The sequence below is a fragment of the Alosa pseudoharengus genome, unplaced genomic scaffold (genome assembly GCF_046254945.1).
Source record: "Alosa pseudoharengus isolate Yale_2024_CS ecotype anadromous, Long Island Sound unplaced genomic scaffold, YU_APseudo_1.1 YU_APseudo_1.1_scf_1, whole genome shotgun sequence".
NCBI lineage: Eukaryota > Metazoa > Chordata > Actinopteri > Clupeiformes > Clupeidae > Alosa > Alosa pseudoharengus.
In genome coordinates, this window is record NW_027468564.1 from 13,651,805 (window position 1) to 13,670,846 (window position 19,042).

At 45.4% G+C, this 19,042-nt stretch overlaps 1 protein-coding gene across 2 annotated transcripts in view; it reads right to left on the bottom strand.

Moving 5' to 3' along the window:
- Positions 1-19,042, bottom strand: part of LOC143121457 (NACHT, LRR and PYD domains-containing protein 3-like) — a 52,126-nt gene that overhangs the window by 23,287 nt on the left and 9,797 nt on the right. For both annotated transcript variants that reach the window (XM_076281826.1, XM_076281830.1), the window contains exons 3-6: positions 16,146-16,259; positions 14,853-14,927; positions 6,668-8,425; positions 183-356 (exon numbers count right to left, since the gene is read on the bottom strand). In XM_076281826.1, the coding sequence (XP_076137941.1) occupies positions 183-356; positions 6,668-8,425; positions 14,853-14,927; positions 16,146-16,259 (2,121 nt within the window). The remainder of the gene's footprint in view (positions 1-182; positions 357-6,667; positions 8,426-14,852; positions 14,928-16,145; positions 16,260-19,042) is intronic.

Here is a 19,042-nt window from a genome sequence, read left to right on the forward strand (position 1 = left end):
ATTCAGATGACAAAATTGGTCATCACCAGAACAATCTCTTTTACAATCTGGATGATGTTCCTCATGTCTTAGTTGACAAAGATTAAACTGAGTCAAATTCCTTGTTTGTTTTACGCAAACCTGGCCAATAAAGCTGGTCTCAGTTGACCATATAACAGACCAACAGATTTCACATGACTAACCTCAATTTCTCCAGTCTGCAGTTAGTGTGCTTCAGTCCAGCAGACAGCAGCTCCACTCCAGAATCCTTCAGGGGATTATGGCTCAGGTCCAAGTCTCTCAGCAGTGATTTTTCTGACTGGAGAGCTGATGATATTTCCTTACAGGAATCTCCACTGAGACCACACTCTTTCAGTCTACAACGAGAGGACAAATATAAAGCCTTGTTATTCCAACTCCATGTTACATTGGTTTACTTTACATTTTACTTTATGGACGCAGTTTGTAGTTTTGCAATGTACACTGGGAGTACAAATATACCCAGACAGTCAAAGGTTTAGGCCCGCCTAGTCAGTTATGATTTTTTTTCTTACATTTTCATATTGCAGAATAAAACTGGAGTACAAAAATACGAGCGAACACACATTCCAGGTATCTAACTGGAGTTGGGACAAGAAAATGACAAGAGTGTGAAAAGCTGCCATAAAACATTTTGCTTTGTTTACACTTTTTGTGCTAACTATAAAATCCCATGTGAGATATTTCATAGTTTTGACCCTTCAGTTGTGGTCTACTATGTAAAAATGAACCAACAATTTAGTAGACGTGTCCAAACATTGACATAGTGTTACATGAGATAACTTTTAGTTTAAAGATCAGTATGTTGTTTTGAGCTACAGTACAGCTCTCATGGCGTGATCTCCTTCTCTGTTGCTGTGAAAGATCATGAATGTAGCTCTGCTAAAGTCTCCAGTACCACTAAGTGTTTATATCACAAATCATATTCAAAGTCTATTCAATAACTCCTGGTTGTTCAGAATTTAGCTGCCAGCTTATAACTAAGACCCAGAGGTATGATCACATCACTCCAGGTTTAGTCTCACTGCAGTGGCTCCCAGTATGCTTAGACTTCAAGATTCTTCTAATTCTTTAAATCGAAATTACATCTCGATCTTGATCTTTGAACTCAAAGGTAGAATTGACGGTGTAGCCACATCCCCAATGTCACATCCAGCACACACACACACACACACACACACACACACACTCACACACACGTGCTGAACTGCGTCATCAACACTCTCATTTTAGGCTGCAGCCAGAGTAATTTATCCAAAAATGTCATTTATCTGTTAAAATGTCCATGTGATAGCACAGACTGGAGGGAGCAGACTTTTCTTATATCTTTTATAGGCTGCAGCCAATTAAAAAATATGCATCAACCGACCGAAATCTAAGAAATCTTGCTACTCTGAAATCATCGGTGTGGAAGTATTTTGTCATTCATTCACGTCAATTAGGGCTGTAACGATACACCAACCTCACGATTAATTTTGTATCACGATTTTTGACCCACGGTTTGATACAAACCTCAATTTTTCTTTTTTTGCTAGACATTTTATTTACTAACATTTCAATAGCCTACCTTAGAACACCAGAGGATTACAATATAATACAACATATATTATTTTGTATCCTGATATAAAAAGACAGAATAATAAATATTTATGACAGTGCACTTTATGGAGATTAGTCTATAGCCTAAGCCTACTATTTCTATTACAACTCCAGTGTTTCCCACAGAATTGGATTCAATTTGTGGCGGTAGCTGACTTGGACAACCGGGGGTTGGGGGATGGGGGGCTGTCACTTTAAGATGTTTGTGAGGGAACCCTTTGCAATTGTAACACAGTTGAAAGGCTGCTGATGTGTGGATGCAATTCATAACGTTTTCTACATAGTTAAAATAAAGGTTCGTACTTCAACTTGGGACAAGCACTTTTGAATTTTGGAAAACACTTTTCCATTTACATCGGGATTTTGCAAACATTCAGTGTCGGAGTCAATAAAATGAGCCTTTCAACGAAATTGACAAGCAGCTGTAAGTAGGCTAAGCATGCTAAATTCGACATCCAAACAGTATTCTAACGTTAGCTTTGAGATACTACTTGATTGCATAACTTAACTTAGTTTAGTCTCTTCAATGTAGCCTACTATGTTGTGATAAGACCTTAGCAGAGTTCACTTCATTGCAGCAGTTTTGAACAAATTTGCGCAGCATGGTGACGATGCTAAGCGGATTTAATAGCAATTTAGCCAGACGTCTTCTATGCAATGCTTCTATGTGGCAACAACAATCCTTCAACAATCATGAATATTTTGTTAAACGCACATGCAGAGGAGGGGCAGCGGGCTACGAGAGAGAGCGGGGCGGGGCAAGGAAAGGCTGCGTGAGTAAAAAGCGCAGCTCAATGGCAATGCAAGGATTTGACCTTATATTTAAATTAAATTAAATTAAACATAGAATATTCATCTGTGGCGGCCGATTTTTATTTCGTGGCGCCCCGCCACATATTAGTCAATGTATGGGAAACACTGAACTCTACCTCTTTAATTCAGCTGTCTGGTTGAAGCCTGGAAATATTGTAAATAAAATACCATAGTTGGCTAGCTTATCATAGTCTACTGATTGGACTGTTCAGTTTCCCCATGTGTGTTTAAGTTTCAAGGTAATACTTGTTCTCCTGGGAAAGGCCATTTTTGGAAACATTGGTATTGAGATGATCAGTTAACTTGAATGTAAGAGTTTTAAAAAATATGTGCAGCCTGCTAATGATGCTAAGCGGATTTAATAGCTAGGTCGTCTTCTATGCATCCTTGCTTTCACGATTGTGAATGTTTTATTTGGATTGTGTTGGCTGAGTCGCGAGCATTTATTGAGCGGGGTAAGGAGAGGGGGTTTACTTCTATACTGTTTGGTAAAGTTGGCAAGGAGAGGTATGCAATATGTAAGGGATAATGCCCGACGAGGTGTCCATTATCAGAAATAAATGGACGACGCGGAGGCGTGAACTGTCCAACGCAAAGCGGAGGACAGTTGGTTCCGCGAAGTCCATTTATTTCTGATAATGGACGCATCGAAGGGCATTATCCCGTTTATACCATGGTCACTTACGAAATAAATAAATATGAAATCAATTATTAACAGGGGAGAGCCGGGACGATTGAAACACGGGACGAATGAAACAATCCAGTTTTCTCCGAGTGTAATGATGATGGACCGACGTCCTTCGGTCAAAACATAGAGCATGTTAAACCTCCTTCTATCAACCAAATATCTTCCTGCTATGTAATTTTATCAGAGTTACTGGCGATAAACGAGTTTTGATGCGCAAAAGTAAACTTCATTAGCGGTTACATTTTTTTGAGTATCAATGAGTGTTTTTAATTTAAAGGTTTGACTTAATGCTTATTCAGTAGACCATTTGGTGTTCTCCACAATCCCAGACTTTCATATTGCATGCTTGTTTACATGGAAAGCAAAACAAGCTATAGTGACATATGTCTGTGTCGGGACGATTGGAACACGTGTTTCAATCGTCCCGACCAGGCTGTAACTCCATGTATTTTCATTAAATTCACAAATATCTGTGTTTAAACAATCATTTATGGAGGTGAGACATGGAAAAACAGTTTTAGGAAGATGAAAATACATTTGGGCCCACCAGGCAGGGGGTCGAGTTTTCCCATGTTATCCTATGGGGACTGATGGCCGGTGGGTCGTTAAGCCTATTTATTTGGATGTGCAGTGGCCTAACCCACATAAAAACCTAGTGAAACGACATTTTCAACAATATAAACATGATTTAAATGGGAAAGCTTACCGTTCTAGCTATAAACATGGCAGAATCATCCACAGGGCATGATATTTCAAAAAATGCTTCATACACGCTTCACGATGATGGCAATGAGTTGTTAACAGACATGCACAAAGATATATATGTATAGCCCTGCAACAATCTATCTAAAATAAAACCTTTTGGGAGTACCATTCATGATATGTAGTAAAATGTCAAAGTTGTTGAACGTTTATATGGCTTAAACCAGCGTTTCTCAAACTGTGGGTCGCGACCCACTACTGGGTCGAAGGGACGAAGCTGGCCTATCTTAGCGATACATTTGATATATCTTAGCGATACATTTCAGTTAAATGTCCAGTTACAAGGCAAAGACAAGCACCTACCTCACCTAGCAAATAAGATTACTGCATTCACCAAAACAACTTGAGTATGGGACTGGCGCCTCGATCGCGACAGTATTATGCCTTTGAGATTTCTGAGCGAAATCGCTGAAACGTCTGATTGGGAGGCACTCTTGTGATCCCATGTATTAAACAGTAGGCCTACATCACATCCCTGCAAAGTTTATTTCAAAAATATTTCCCAACCAGCAGTGCTCAGTATGACTGGATTATGGATCCATTTAATGCAGCATGTTGGCATTTCATTGAATATATTGTACAATGCTGTATAATGGCTGTATAATGCTGTATAATGGCTATGCTTCCTAATATGTTGCTGGAAAACAGAAATATGTGTGTTATGTATTTATTTATTATTATATCTGCAGCACCAGCTGATTTTAACTCTGTTGAAGAGGATATATTTAGAACTTGTCATTATTTCAATAAATTTGACAATTTGACCCCTTTAGAATCAGGGTCCGCGAATAGAAGACCCAACACTTCATTTCAGGTAAACTTTTTTGATGCCATTAGACGATAATCTAATGCAAATACTCGCTGATGTTGACAATATCGCTCTGACAAAGTGGCTCACACGCACACTAGCTCCGGTATTGCACGCACTGATTCAATGCGCTGTAGCTCAAAAGTTTTGTTTAAAGCGTGACCTTTTTCGGACTCGGGGATGACGTATGACATGTCTGCCATCTAGTGGAGTGGAGGTCGAACGAAATATGACACCCTATTTGACTAAATCGGCCGTTTTATTCAGTACCGCATCTTGTCGAGTAAACTCGACAGTGGCGCCTAGAGGGTTAAATAGGTGGATAGTTTAAAAGGTTTAATTATTTGCTAGGTAGATGAGGTTTAATATAGTTGGAATGACTGAACAGTTAAATAGGTGGATAGTTTAAAAGGTTTAATTATTTGCTAGGTAGATGAGGTTTAATATATTTGGAATGACTGGACAGTTAAATAGGTGAATAGTTTAAATGGTTAAATTATTTTCAAGGTAGATGAGGTTTAATATAGTTGGAATGACTGAACTAGGTAGATGAGGTTTAATATAGTTGGAATGACTGAACAGTTAAATAGGTGGATAGTTTAAAAGGTTAAATTATTTGCGAGGTAGGCCTAGATGAGGTTTATTATAGTTGGAATGACTGAACAGTTAAATAGGTGGATAGTTTAAAAGGTTTAATTATTTGCTAGGTAGATGAGGTTTAATATAGTTGGAATGACTGAACAGTTAAATAGGTGGATAGTTTAAAAGGTTTAATTATTTGCTAGGTAGATGAGGTTTAATATATTTGGAATGACTGGACAGTTAAATAGGTGAATAGTTTAAATGGTTAAATTATTTTCAAGGTAGATGAGGTTTAATATAGTTGGAATGACTGAACTAGGTAGATGAGGTTTAATATAGTTGGAATGACTGAACAGTTAAATAGGTGGATAGTTTAAAAGGTTAAATTATTTGCGAGGTAGGCCTAGATGAGGTTTATTATAGTTGGAATGACTGAACAGTTAAATAGGTGGATAGTTTAAATGGTTAAATGATTTGCTAGGTAAATGAGGTTTAATATAGTTGGAATGACTGAACAGTTAAATAGGTGGATAGTTTAAATGGTTAAATTATGTTGTGGACAGAGGAAACAGTTGAACAAGATGTGTAGTCTTAATAGAATGAGACTGTATGCTTAAAGCCTGAGAAACTGACAGTTGATGCAGGTGGCCGGAACACCTGGCCTATGATTCTAATTGCTTAAGTGCTCTATTATGATCGTCATCAGCCCATGTTAAGTCTATGGGGAAATTTTGAATAGTTTTTAATTAAGAGTTTAAAAAGTATAAAAGTTACAAAGATGAAAAATACAAAGCCCCCATGTCCTAAGTAAGACCTACGTAACATAGTTTGAATGAAGTTTCTACGTTAAACGGTTGAAGCTGCATTAAATGCGTTAGCGGAAGAATAAAATGCCTAGGAATAACAGTACAGTGCATTTTCATGCACTGTAAAAATAGTTTGCTAAGACATTTGGGGAAAATACCGCTCTCAACTGGATGTTTCTGCAGAGATGAGATGTGCTCTCTATCTGTTGTTAACATGTTGTGAACATTCTCCATTAAGTGTCACCACTAATGCGCTTTATTTTGAACACTGGACTTTAACTCAGCACACTCACACACACACACACACACACACACACACACAGTACAGTACACAAGTAACACACTGTGAGCACCTATGGGCTTGTGAGCTCCTTGGCGCTGCTGGCCCTTTATGTGCCTAATTGCTGGCCCTGCTCTCACCTGTCCCTTTATAGACACACATACACACACACACACACACACACACACACACACACACACACACACACACACACAAATTCTTAAATTGAAATGTGTGTTCTTCTCTGTTTTTGTCACAAAGCACACACACACACACTGAACAAATACAGACAAACACAGTGTGTTACTTACAGAGCTGAAGTGACTGCTAGCAGCACCTTCTGAAGAACTTCATCTGGACTGAGGAGTTCAGTCTGATCTTCCTCTGGTGTCTTTATGTACTTCTGCAGGTCAAACTCAGCCAGCTGCTCCTCTGACACCTTCAACTGAAATGTCTTAGTCTTCCACTGTCCTGGTAAGAGTGTCTCTACATTCAGAGTTTCTAAGGGGATTTTGTGCTCCACTACAGCGTGGTGATTCAGCTCATTCAGACAGTAGAACAGGTTGATCCTTTTGTGTTGGATCTTCTGATCTCTGATCTTCTGTTTGACATGCTGGACTGTTTGCTCTGAGCTATCTGATTGGCTACTGCTCTGTGGCAGTAGGTGCTTTAAGAGATTTTGATTGGACTCCAGTGAGAGGCCCAGAAGGAAGCGGAGGAAAAGGTCCAGATGTCCATTTTTACTCTGTATGGCCAGGTCCACTGCAGTCTTGTGCAAGTCATGAAGTGTTGCAGCTCTGAACAGAGCAGAGAGCTTAGAGGTCTGCTGTTGGTCAGGTATGTTTCTCTGTCTGTTGCTGAAGCAGAGGAACACATACAGAGCTGCAAGAAACTCTTGGATGCTCAGATGCACAAAGCTTAACACCTTCCCAGACTCCTCTCTGAAGATCTGAGTACACACTCCTGAGTACACTGATGCTTCTGTGATGTCAATGCCGCACTCTCTCAGGTCTTCCTCATAGAAGATCAGATTGCCTTTCTCCAGCTGTTGGAAAGCCAGTTTCCCCAGTTTGAAAATCACCTCTTCATCTGTCTCATTTCTCTCTGTGTACTTGACATTTTTTATGCCAGTCTGAATGATCAGGAAGTGTGTGTACATTTGAGTCAGAGTCCTTGGCATTTCTACTTTGTCTGATTTTTTTGATGTTTTCTCTACAACAGTGGCTGAAATCCAGCAGAAGACTGGAATGTGGCACATGATATAGAGGCTCCTGGATGACTTCAGGTGTGTGATGATTCTGCTGGCCAGGTTGTCATCACTGATTCTCTTCTTGAAGTACTCCTCTTTCTGTGAGTCATTGAATCCCCTTATTTCTGTCACCTGGTGCACATACTCAGAATGGATCTGATTGGCTGCTGCTGGTCGGGTGGTGATCCAGAGGAGAGCAGAAGGAAGCAGATTCCCCTTGATGAGGTTTGTCAGTAGCACGTCCACTGAGGCTGGCTTTGTCACATCACAACAGGTCGGGTTGGAGCAGAAATCTAGAGGAAGTCGAAACTCATCCAGACCATCAAAGATGAACATGACTCTGTGCTCTGAACTGGTGAAGACTCTGGGATCTTTGATTTCTGGGAAAAAGTGCTGAATAAGATCCACCAGACTAAGTTTCTTCTCCTTCATCAGGTTTAGCTCCCGGAAAGGAATAGAAAATATGAAGTGGACATCCTGATTGGCTTCTCCTTCAGCCCAGTCCAGAATGAACTTCTGCACTGAGACGGTTTTTCCGATCCCAGCGACTCCCTTTGTCAGCACTGTTCTGATGGGTTTGTCTTGCGTTGGTTTAAAGATGTCACTGCATTTGATTGGTGTGTCTTGTGTTGTTATTCTCCAGAATGCACTCTCTACCTGTCTGACCTCATGCTCATCATTGACCTCTCCTCTTCCCCCCTCTGTGATGTAGAGGTCTGTGTAGATCTCATGGAGGAGTCTGGTGTCTCCCTGCTGTGGGATTCCCTCAATCAGACACTGAAACTTCTTCTGCAGGTGGGATTTGTGGAACTGCTGCAATCTGTGTGCAAAAACCAAAACACATGATTTTTACATCAAACCATTCAGAAACACACATGCATACACACACATATGTACTTTATTGAGTCAGTGCGATTGTGATGTGGGTAAAACCCACACATTTACACATTCACACACACACAAACACACTGAATAACTATCAGCCTTTCAGACCACGAGATCATTTAAACCAGGGGTTCTCAATGTTTTTGGTTCCAAGGACCCCTTTTGGGGGAGAACATTTTCCAAGGACCCCTCATAACCGTAACAATTAAGCATGCCATTCTCTGAAGTTGTGGCCAGGTCCACTATCCCATGTTTTTTGGCAGATGTGCAACTTCGTCTTTTGTCAGTTTTGGATTTTGCATCACTTGACAACATGGACTGACTCAAACATTTCTAAACATTTATCAGCTAGCTGGCTAACAAATAAGCCAAGCTAAGCAGTAGTAGGAATGGTTCTTCATGACCTAAGTGAAATTAAATGTGGGTAGGAGCAAATAGACACAATTTGCTTGTTCTATTTCATTTCTTCTGACCGCTTTCAGCACCTGGATGTCCATCACATACGCATGTAGGTCGAGTGTTTGTACCAACAAAGTCACCTGTGACCGGGGTGACGTATGATGCGACGTCATGCACTTAAGGTGCTTTCACCCCGGAAGTGACCTCTTGGCATCTTCTCGTATGGACGTAGGTGTTTCGAGTCAGTCGCTAGGAGTCTTGTAACCCTTACGGGTTGGAGCTGCGTTTTCGCCCTCTTAAGACTGCGATTGCTGTACATTTCATCGAGGTAAGTGCTTGGGTTTCTAATTTGTTGACGCGTCCACGAGTGGTTTCGCTCTAGGTTGACGTCGAAGGAAATTTGCCCTCTCGTTAACTGTTAGCTGGCTTAGCCTAGGATATCGGTGGCCTCGCCGGCATTCCTAGGTGCCTCCGACCAGATTTTCGCAGGCTACTATCTGAACTTGTATTTGAACTCGAGACGGGGTTCAGTTATTTAATTTGGCTAACATTAGCCCAGCATTATTGCTGATCTTCTGTGCTTTGAATGACACTAGGTGTCTTGTATTTTGTGTTGGTTTAAATATAACTTAGCGATTGTGGATAGCGGTTACTCGCTTTCATTCTTCAAGTCAGCTTTATAATAGACAGCGTTTGTTGGCTGTTTGATTAAAATTTCAGTTTGTGTTTTTTCGCTTGTAACTGTAGTCATTCGTGCTGCAACGAGTGCATTTCGCTCTATGCGCAGCTGAACTGGGCTGAGTGCCCGTTGTCAATAGCGGTGACCTTGTTTATTTACTTAATTAACGTTACGGCATGTTTATGGTGTGCGCCGAGTGCTCGGCCTCCCTGGAGCCTGATGACGGTCACGACCGCTGCCCCCGTTGCCTTGGTGTAGACCACCTTAGACAAGGGCTGACGGAGAGGGCTTGTGTAGACTGTTGTTGTTTGAGTTTGGCTGCCCGCAGACTGGCCGGCCTAGAGGGAGCTGCAGGATCTCCATTGGCCTGTGCACAGGCGGATCCTGGCCAGTCCCCTAGATTACAGAGACGCAGGCAAGCAAGTGTGCTAGACCTACAGACGGGGAGTGCTCCTAAGCGCACTAAGTCAGACCCTTTGGCCCAGAAAGTGGACTTTTTGGCGGGGGAATTCGCTCAGATAAAGGCACTGCTGGAGGGTTTGCAGCGTCCTGATATGCAGCCAGCTAGCGGTTCCGCTACAAGTGCTTCAACACACGGCCCACCGCCCCCTGTACTGTCCCCAGCAGTAAGTGTCTCTGAGGATGATGTGCTTTCCATCAGAGCCTCAGAGAGTCTAAGGACGGTGGATGAGTGGGCTGAGGACGTGGCAGAGCTGGTATCTTACGGCTCCGACTCCAACTCCCTAGAGGATGGTGGTTCTCTGGGTAGCACTGCTGCTAGTCCGGCTCTAGGGCTAAAGCCAGCAATACAGTTAGCACTGGCACGTCTAGGGGTGGATGCACCACCCGCGGAGGCAGGTGCACAGAGTGCTTTTTTCATGCAGACCCCGACTGCAACTACATTGTGTGTCCCACCTTCAGCCCCCTTTATGGAAGAGCTACAGCGATGTTGGGCAGACCCAAGGCGTTTTTCCCATCTCCCTAGTGATTGTAGGGCACTAGCTAATATGCAGGGCGCATCCAGCTGTGGCCTCGACAAGATGCCTAGTATAGAACCCACATTGGCAGGCTTGATCCTCTCGCCTGATGAGGCGTTGAGACCAGACGTGCACTGCCCATGGCCACAATGTCGCCTGACGGACGACCTGCTCGGGAAGAGTTATGACGCGGCGGCACGGATGGCACGTATAGGAAATTCTATGTCCCATCTTGTTTTAGCCCTCTCCCAGATCCTCCCGTCTCCTGGGGTCGACCCATCAGCGCAAACCCTCAGTGAAGCCTCGTTGCGGGCATTTGCCTATATGTCAAGGGCGAGTGATTGGGCGAGTGATGTCTTCCTTCACACTCGCGCGGCGTCAGGTATGGCTCGCCCAGTCTTCACTGTCTGAGCCCAGCAGGAAGGTCCTCCGTTCTCTGCCGGTTGTACCAGGACAGCTGTTCGGACCTGCGGCGCAGCAGGCCCTGGAACGCGGTTTGCGGGCGACACAGGTCAGGCAACAATTTGCCAGTTTACGCCACACACCTGTTCACCGGCAGAGACCCTACTCAGGGACTGACAGGGCCCAAGTGATATCACGGCCTGTGTCTCAGTCAAGGCCACCTCCACCAGGGGGATTTCGCAGGCCCGTCACTAGACAGACCATTCGTCCGGCACAGCAGGACACAACATATGGCCGCCGCCCCTCCAGGAGCCAGAGGGGCCGAGCGGGCAGGCAGTGACGGCTCCGTCCCGGCGGTCGGTCGCTTCACCAGCCAACAGCTGTTGAGCTGGGAAGCGCTAACATCAGACCCCTGGGTGCTGGACACCCTATCAGAGGGCTACAGCATTCAGTTCAAACGCCGACCGCCAAGGTTCACAGGGGTCAAGATGACAACGGTAAGGGACGAGGCCAAGGCACTGGCCCTGCGTCAGGAGGTCAGGGCCCTTCTAGACAAAGGAGCAATAGAGCCCGTAGAGCCATGTTCACTGAACAGTGGCTTCTACTCCACGTACTTCATAATCCCAAAAAAAGGGGGTGGTCTTCGCCCCATATTAGATCTCAGGTCATTAAACAACTACCTCAAAACCTTAACATTTCATATGTTGCGCACAGCGGACGTCCTCCAGACCATCGGGAAAGACGTCTGGTTCACGAAAATAGATCTCAAGGATGCCTATTTTCACATACCAATTGCACCACATCACCAGCAGTTCCTGCGCTTTGCGTTCGAGGGAAGGGCCTACCAGTTCAGGGTCCTCCCCTTTGGAATATCACTGGCCCCTCGGATTTTCACCAGATTCGTGGCAGCAGCACTGGCACCACTACAGAAAACAGGTATGCTCATCCTCTCGTACCTGGACGATTGGTTGGTAGTGTCTCAGACAGAGTCAGATTCACTCAGGGACCTAGCTCTGTTGATATCTCATTCAGGCAGGTTAGGACTCATGATAAATCTCGAGAAGAGTATGTTGACACCCAGTCAGCGTCTAGTGTTCATTGGTATCCAGTTGGATTCTCGCAGGAGACAGGCAACCCCATCTCCCCAAAGGGTGAACGACATCCTCAGTCGGGTAGGACAGTTCAAGAGAGGCCAAGTGCGAACCTTCAGTTCCTTCCAGGTACTACTGGGCACGCTCACGGCAGCTGCTGCCGTTGTCCCCCTAGGCCTCCTCTCGTTGAGACCGCTCCAGATGTGGATCAACAGACTGGGGTTGGATCCGAGAGCCGACAGGCACAAGCTGGTGAGAGTCACTGCCAGGTGTATTCAGTGCATGCGACCGTGGAACAGCCGGGCATACTTGACTCAGGGGGTTCCCCTTGGTGCCATACCCTCCCGCAGGGAGGTCGTGACGACCGACGCTTCTTTGACAGGTTGGGGTGCTGTTTGGCAGTGCAGGGCTGTTTGCGGCTCGTGGGACCCCCAACAGCGGCGCCGACACATAAATGTGTTGGAGCTTCAGGCGGTTCTCCTTGCACTCAGGCACTTCTTTCCTGTGCTGTCGGGGAGGCATGTGCTTGTGAGGACCGACAACACAGCAGTGGTTTACCTCATAAACCACCAGGGGAGTACAAGGTCTCAGCCATCCCTGAGACTAGCTCGCCAGTTGCTGTCCTGGGCCTACCCCCGCTTGCTGAGCCTGAGGGCAATGCACATAGCGGGCATTCGGAACACGGCAGCAGACTTCTTGTCCCGACAGAGCCCTCATCCTGGGGAGTGGAGGCTACACCCAGAGGTGGTGCAGGCCATCTGGCAGCGGTACGGCAGAGCGGAGGTGGATCTTTTCGCCTCCCACGGCTCTACACACTGCCCCCTATGGTTTTCTCTGGAAGAGGCATCGAGCCCCTTAGGCCAGGATGCGCTGGCACACGAGTGCCCCGGCGGCTTTTGTACGCATTTCCCCCCCCTTCCACTGATCCCGTGCCATTCTCCACAGTGCTGCTGATAGCCCCCAGATGGCCCGGGAGGCTGTGGTTCCCAGTGTTGCACGGGCTGTTGGTCGGACGCCCTTGGCGCCTCCCCGTTCGTGCGGACCTCCTCTCACAACTGGGGGGTCAGATCTGGCACCCGAATCCAGCGCGCCTACAGTTATGGGTATGGCCACTGAGGGGCCTGAGCCTCTGCTAGATGCTTGCGACCCAGCAGTTGTTTATACCATCAACAACTCGCGGGCGGCTTCCACTAATGCGCTCTACGCGAACAGGTGGAAGCTCTTCGTGGAATGGTGCCGGGCCCGCGGGGAGGAGCCAACCAGTTGTCCAGTACCGACAATTCTCGGATTCTTGCAGTCTCGTTTCGACGGGGGCCTGGCTGCAGCCACCATCCGGGTTTATGCCGCGGCAATATCTGCCAGCCACAACAAGGTGGATGGCGTCACCGTGGGCTCCCACACACTGGTGACTTGTTCCCTGAGGGGGACACAGCGACTCAGGCCGCCACAGCGGGGCCAGACACCTTCCTGGGACCTACCATTGGTGTTAGAGGCGCTGTGCCGGCACCCATTTGAACCTCTTGAGAACACAGGGGATAAATGGGTATCATTGAAGACTGCCTTTCTGTTGGCCATGGCATCGGCAAAAAGGGTGGGGGAGTTACACGCTCTATCAATCAGCCGTGAGTGCCTCCAATGGGCCCCGGGAGAAACGGGGGTCACATTGTGGCCTAGCCCATCTTTTTTACCGAAGACTTTCTCCTCTTCGTTTGTAAATCAACCCCTCCATTTAGCCGCGTTTGATCCTCCAACTGGGGAGGATGAACAGCAGGGAAACACAGCCTTGCTGTGCCCAGTCCGGGCTCTAAGGGCATATATTCAGTCAACCACTGGATTCCGGCGGTCGGAATCACTTTTTGTCTGCCATTCAGGGCCAAGACGGGGCCAGGCATTGTCAAAACAACGACTGTCCAGGTGGATTGTCGAGGTTGTCTACAAGGCCTATGACCTACCAATCCCAGCCTCCGTCCGCGGCCACTCAACCCGGAGTGTGGCGACATCATGGGCGGCCCTAAGGGGGGTGCCACTGTCCGACATTTGTGCGGCGGCATCATGGGCATCATCTTGCACATTCGCTAGATTCTACAGAGTTAACGTGGCTGCAAGTAACCCGCTAGTCACCGCTACTCTCTTAAGCCATTAGGTGGTCAAAAAGGTAAGTTCTCCTCCTCGTGACCTTGTTGGTATGTGTCATCCAGGTGCTGAAAGCACCGCCTCTGGCGGTCAGAAGAAATGAAATAGAACGATGGTTACGTATGTAACTGCGGTTCTATGAATTTTGGATGACCGCCAGAGCTTGGCAGTCACTCGGAGGGGGGACGAGAAGATTGCCAAGAGGTCACTTCCGGGGTGAAAGCACCTTAAGTGCATGACGTCGCGTCATACGTCACCCCGGTCACAGGTGACTTTGTTGGTACAAACACTCGACCTTCATGCGTATGTGATGGACATCCAGGTGCTGAAAGCACCGCCTCTGGCGGTCATCCGAAATTCATAGAACCGCGGTTACATACGTAACCATCGTTTTATGGGTGAAAAGGGGCATCATCTGTAGATATTAATTTTTAAAACGATAAAACTCAACTTTATAATTTCAAGCAAATTATTTTGCGGACCCCCTGGCTATGGGTTGCGGACCCCACTTTGAGAACCACTGATTTAAACAAACAGGAGTTTTATATAAAATACAAAAACAATTTCCCTCATGATTCATATCTCATCTGAATGTCCTCATGTGATTACTGCTGAAGTGACTACATCACAATGTGCTTAGTGTTTATCTGAGTTCATCACACACACACAAACACTCCTCACCTGATAGCGCCACAGCTGGTGTGTTGTTTGTCAGAAAGACTGGTGTTACAGGCAGCAACCCTCTCAGATCTTACTCTAAAGAACAAGCAGAGAACAACCTCCATCACCACATTAACTCATTACATTAATCACACACAGACACACACACACACAGACACACACACGCACAAACACACACACACACACCGCAAGGTGACCACAATTGTGAGTGATGCAAGTCACCCCGCTCACAATTTGTTTGATCTACTGCCCTCTGGGAAGAGGTACAGAAGCCTGCGCTCCCGCACCACCAGACTCACCAACAGCTTCATACACCAGGCTGTTAGGATCCTGAACTCTCTCCCCCCTCCACCCTCAGCTACATAACATCCTGGACTTTTGGACCCACAATGGCTGCCTTGCACTACTCCACTTGCACTACTCCACTTGTACACTTGCACACTTTGCAACTTGTTGTTGTTGTCCTGTTGTCCTGAACACTTCTGAACACACTTCTGCTGCTCTTACATAACTTGCACCACTATGCCACTTGCATACTTAGCTCAAACAAAACTACCTCAGCCATTTATTGGCCTGACTTTTGCACTATTATATTGACTGTCTACTGTATGCACAATTGCACAATTTCAACCAAATTTTGCTGCTCTTATTTCTTCATTGTATGTGCCTTCTTATTTTTACTTTTTATATTGTTTACTTGAATGTTATGTTTGTCTGTGGACCTAATTGGTAAAATATGTCTTGTCTCCACCGTGGGATAGTAGGAAACGCAATTTCAATCTCTTTGTATGTCTTGACATGTGAAGAAATTGACAATAAAGCAGACTTTGACTTTGACACACACACACACACACACACACAGACACAGACACACACACACACACACAGACACACAGCTGGAGCATGATTAAAAGAGGCTGTATTAAAATTGTATGAGCTGGTGACGGAGGCTTACTGTTTACATGTTGGTTCTTGGTTCTTGTGAAAAAGAAAATGCAGATGCATTTGGAGTTCATGCTGGATTTGAATAAACACTATGTAGCGAAGGAAGAGAGCAGTGACCCCACCCGGTCTTGAACCCAGGTCTCCGGGGCACTTAACCTGCAGCTTGACCACAATGCCAAAGAGCCAGGCTCGTTGGTACAGTATGGCAGTCAGAGCACATACTCAACCGTAGTGACCGCAATGTGTCACACCCACACACATTACCTGGCTGGGCAGCAACAGACACAAACACACACAGACAAACACACATGCCATTATATATAACAATGACCAAAGTCATGATCTTACTGTCCAGTAGAAGAGTCTCCTCCTGTAAAGTTGATTGGTTCACCCATGGAGTCATCGCTCTTCATGGACTCATGAGGGGAGGGAGGCCTCCTGTTAGAGCTAGCGCCCTCCATCCTAGAGAAGAAGAGGAGAACTTCCATCAGGAAACATTCCTGTGTTTACGCACACAAACACATACACAAACACCTTACCCTAGATTTACTGTGGGAATCCATCCCGCAAGAGCCAAATGATTGGTCCACTCCAACATGTGCGGACAAGAATGCAGCGAATCCGAGCAAGCAACTATTGTGGAGTATAGAGCTCTGTCTACATTGTATCCGTTCATATTTCTCAGTCATAATAGCAAAGCAATGCAAACAACAGAAAGAAAATGAAATGGGGCATCCAAAAAGAGTTCTGGTCAGAACACTGCATTTCGCTGCACACACCACAGCTAACCACTAGCTTTGAGTTGTGTCCAATCATATGTGGTAAGTGACTTAAAGGGAAATCTGGAATATTGAACTGAATTAATGCATTGACATCCAAAAATCCTATCGCAAATCGCAATATCCTACAGAAAAAATCGCAATAAGATATTTTCCCCAAATCGTTCAGTCCTAATTCCCAGTGTGCTACATTTGCGTAAGTTAAACTCTGATGGTGACTTTTTCATGCAGAGAGCTGCATATACACACACAGACACACAACATCAACACAGCTGATAGGAAGTAACTGGTTACATATGACTCTCATCAAGTTCTAACTAATTCATACATTCTAACGACTACATTTTTGGGCAGTCGTGGCCTACTGGTTAGCGCTACGGACTTGCAATCGGAGGGTTGCCGGTTCGAACCCCGACCAGTGGGAACGGCTGAAGTGCCCTTGAGCAAGGCACCTAACCCCTCACTACTCCCCGAGTGCCGCTGTCGCAGCTCCAGTGTTTCCTCTAGATTTTTTTAGCAATGGGGGTAGGCCAGTCTGCAAACTCCCAGCTCTGCCCCACCAAATCAACACAATACACACAACAAAAGTGAAACTGGACCCTAATGACCTCTGACTAGTTCTACTTATTGTTAAGTTGCAATTTGAACGCCAGCCATGTAGGAGGACACGTCGGAAGGGTCATTTAAAAGGCAACTGGGACTACATTGTGCGTCTGCCCTAATTCTGATAGAGTTGGGGCAATCATTTTAGCATGGGGGGCCGCCATGGCAAAATCAACGTAGAGGAAACACTGAGCTCACTGCGTCGGGATTAGTGTGTGCTTCACCTCACTGTGCGTTCACTGTGTGCTGAGTGTGTTTCACTAATTCACGGATTGGGATGAATGCAGAGACCAAATTTCCCTCACGGGATCAAAAGAGTATACTACTTATACTTATACGATGCAAGCAATAAAAACCCCTGACTGACTGTGAAGCTCACCAATCAGGGGCTAGTTTCTAGAAAGCCTTGTTGGCTAACTTGCGTCACAACCTTGATAGTTCGCTCCGTCATTCTGGGATTTGGTGTTTCTAGAAGAGGTTGTTTGAACTCTCAATTGCAAACGAGGACGCAAAGTTTGGTCGTTTGAACTACTGGGCAGTTGCACTTGTGTCGTTCCATGGTAGGTCCAGTTGGTGTCCGGAGCGCCTAACCAAAAATCACAACCGCCTAACCAAAAATTACAAAGTGGATGTTTATCTTGTGACTCAATGATGGATCTATCCTGTAGCTTAATTTTCATTAAGAGACTGACTCCCCTGCTTGGCTCATTCTTGCTATTTATGTTAATTCAAGCATTGCCTTAGTTTTGGATAAGCTAGTATTATAATCTTCACAGACTCTTAAAATCAGCACAATGATAAATGGTGTAATAATAATACATTTTACTCAAAGCGCCTTTCAAGTCAACCAAGGACACTGTACAATAAGACAAGAGGACAGACATAAAAGCAACATAAAAGCATCAATCAGGGTAAGTATACAAGAGAACATAGACTGTACACTTAGTAAAACACACACATTCAGCAGGAGACAAACATTGCCAACAAAAGTAGAATAAAATAAAACAGTAATAGAGGAGCGAGTGGGATGGAGGAGGCATGGTTATGAGTAGGAAGGAAAAGCAAGAGTGAAAAGGTGAGTTTTTAACATGGATTTAAAGGTGGACAGTGAAGTGCTTTGACGTAGTGCAAGTGGGAGGGAGTTCCAGAGTTTGGGGCCAGCCACGCTAAAAGCCCTGTCACCCATGGAACGGAGATGTGCAGATGTGGGTAAGGAGGTGGGCATCAGTGGAGCTTAAAGCTGCAGTTGGCAATATTTTTTTAATCACATTCACTGAAACCGACACTATGCTCCGACAGAACAACATAAATCAGCCAGTTATAGAAAAAAACCCCGCACTTCTACCTCCACCTAGAGCCTGTTGTTTGTTTTGCAAAAATCCACAGCTCCCGGTTCTTCTGGTCCAATTAGAGCAGGGGCTGTGTGAGATCTGACTGTCAATCACAGTCTGGTGCGCACTGATGAGCACAAACTCGATGAGAGGGTGCTCGGTGGTACTGTAGAGGGGGAGGGGCATGAGAGTTGTAAACATTGTACATTTTGGTTAAGTCCCCTCAATCTGTCAGACTTGCCAACTGCAGCTATAAGGTGCAGGTTGGTTGGTAAGGGGCCAGGAGGCTTGAAAGATAAGAAGGTGCAAGATGATGTTGTGCTTTGAAGACAAGGATGATTTTGAATTGAATATGGTATTGTACAGGGAGCCAGTGTAGTAACGGTAGTGTGTAGGTGTAGTGGCTAAAGCAGGTGTCTTGTTCTCTCAGCATTGTAGGTTCCATTTTCTTATGAAGTGAGATTGTCCTCTTGCTTCTCACTACCTGCAGGTGAACTAGTGTGACACGTGGATTCAATTGCTTTTGACTGAT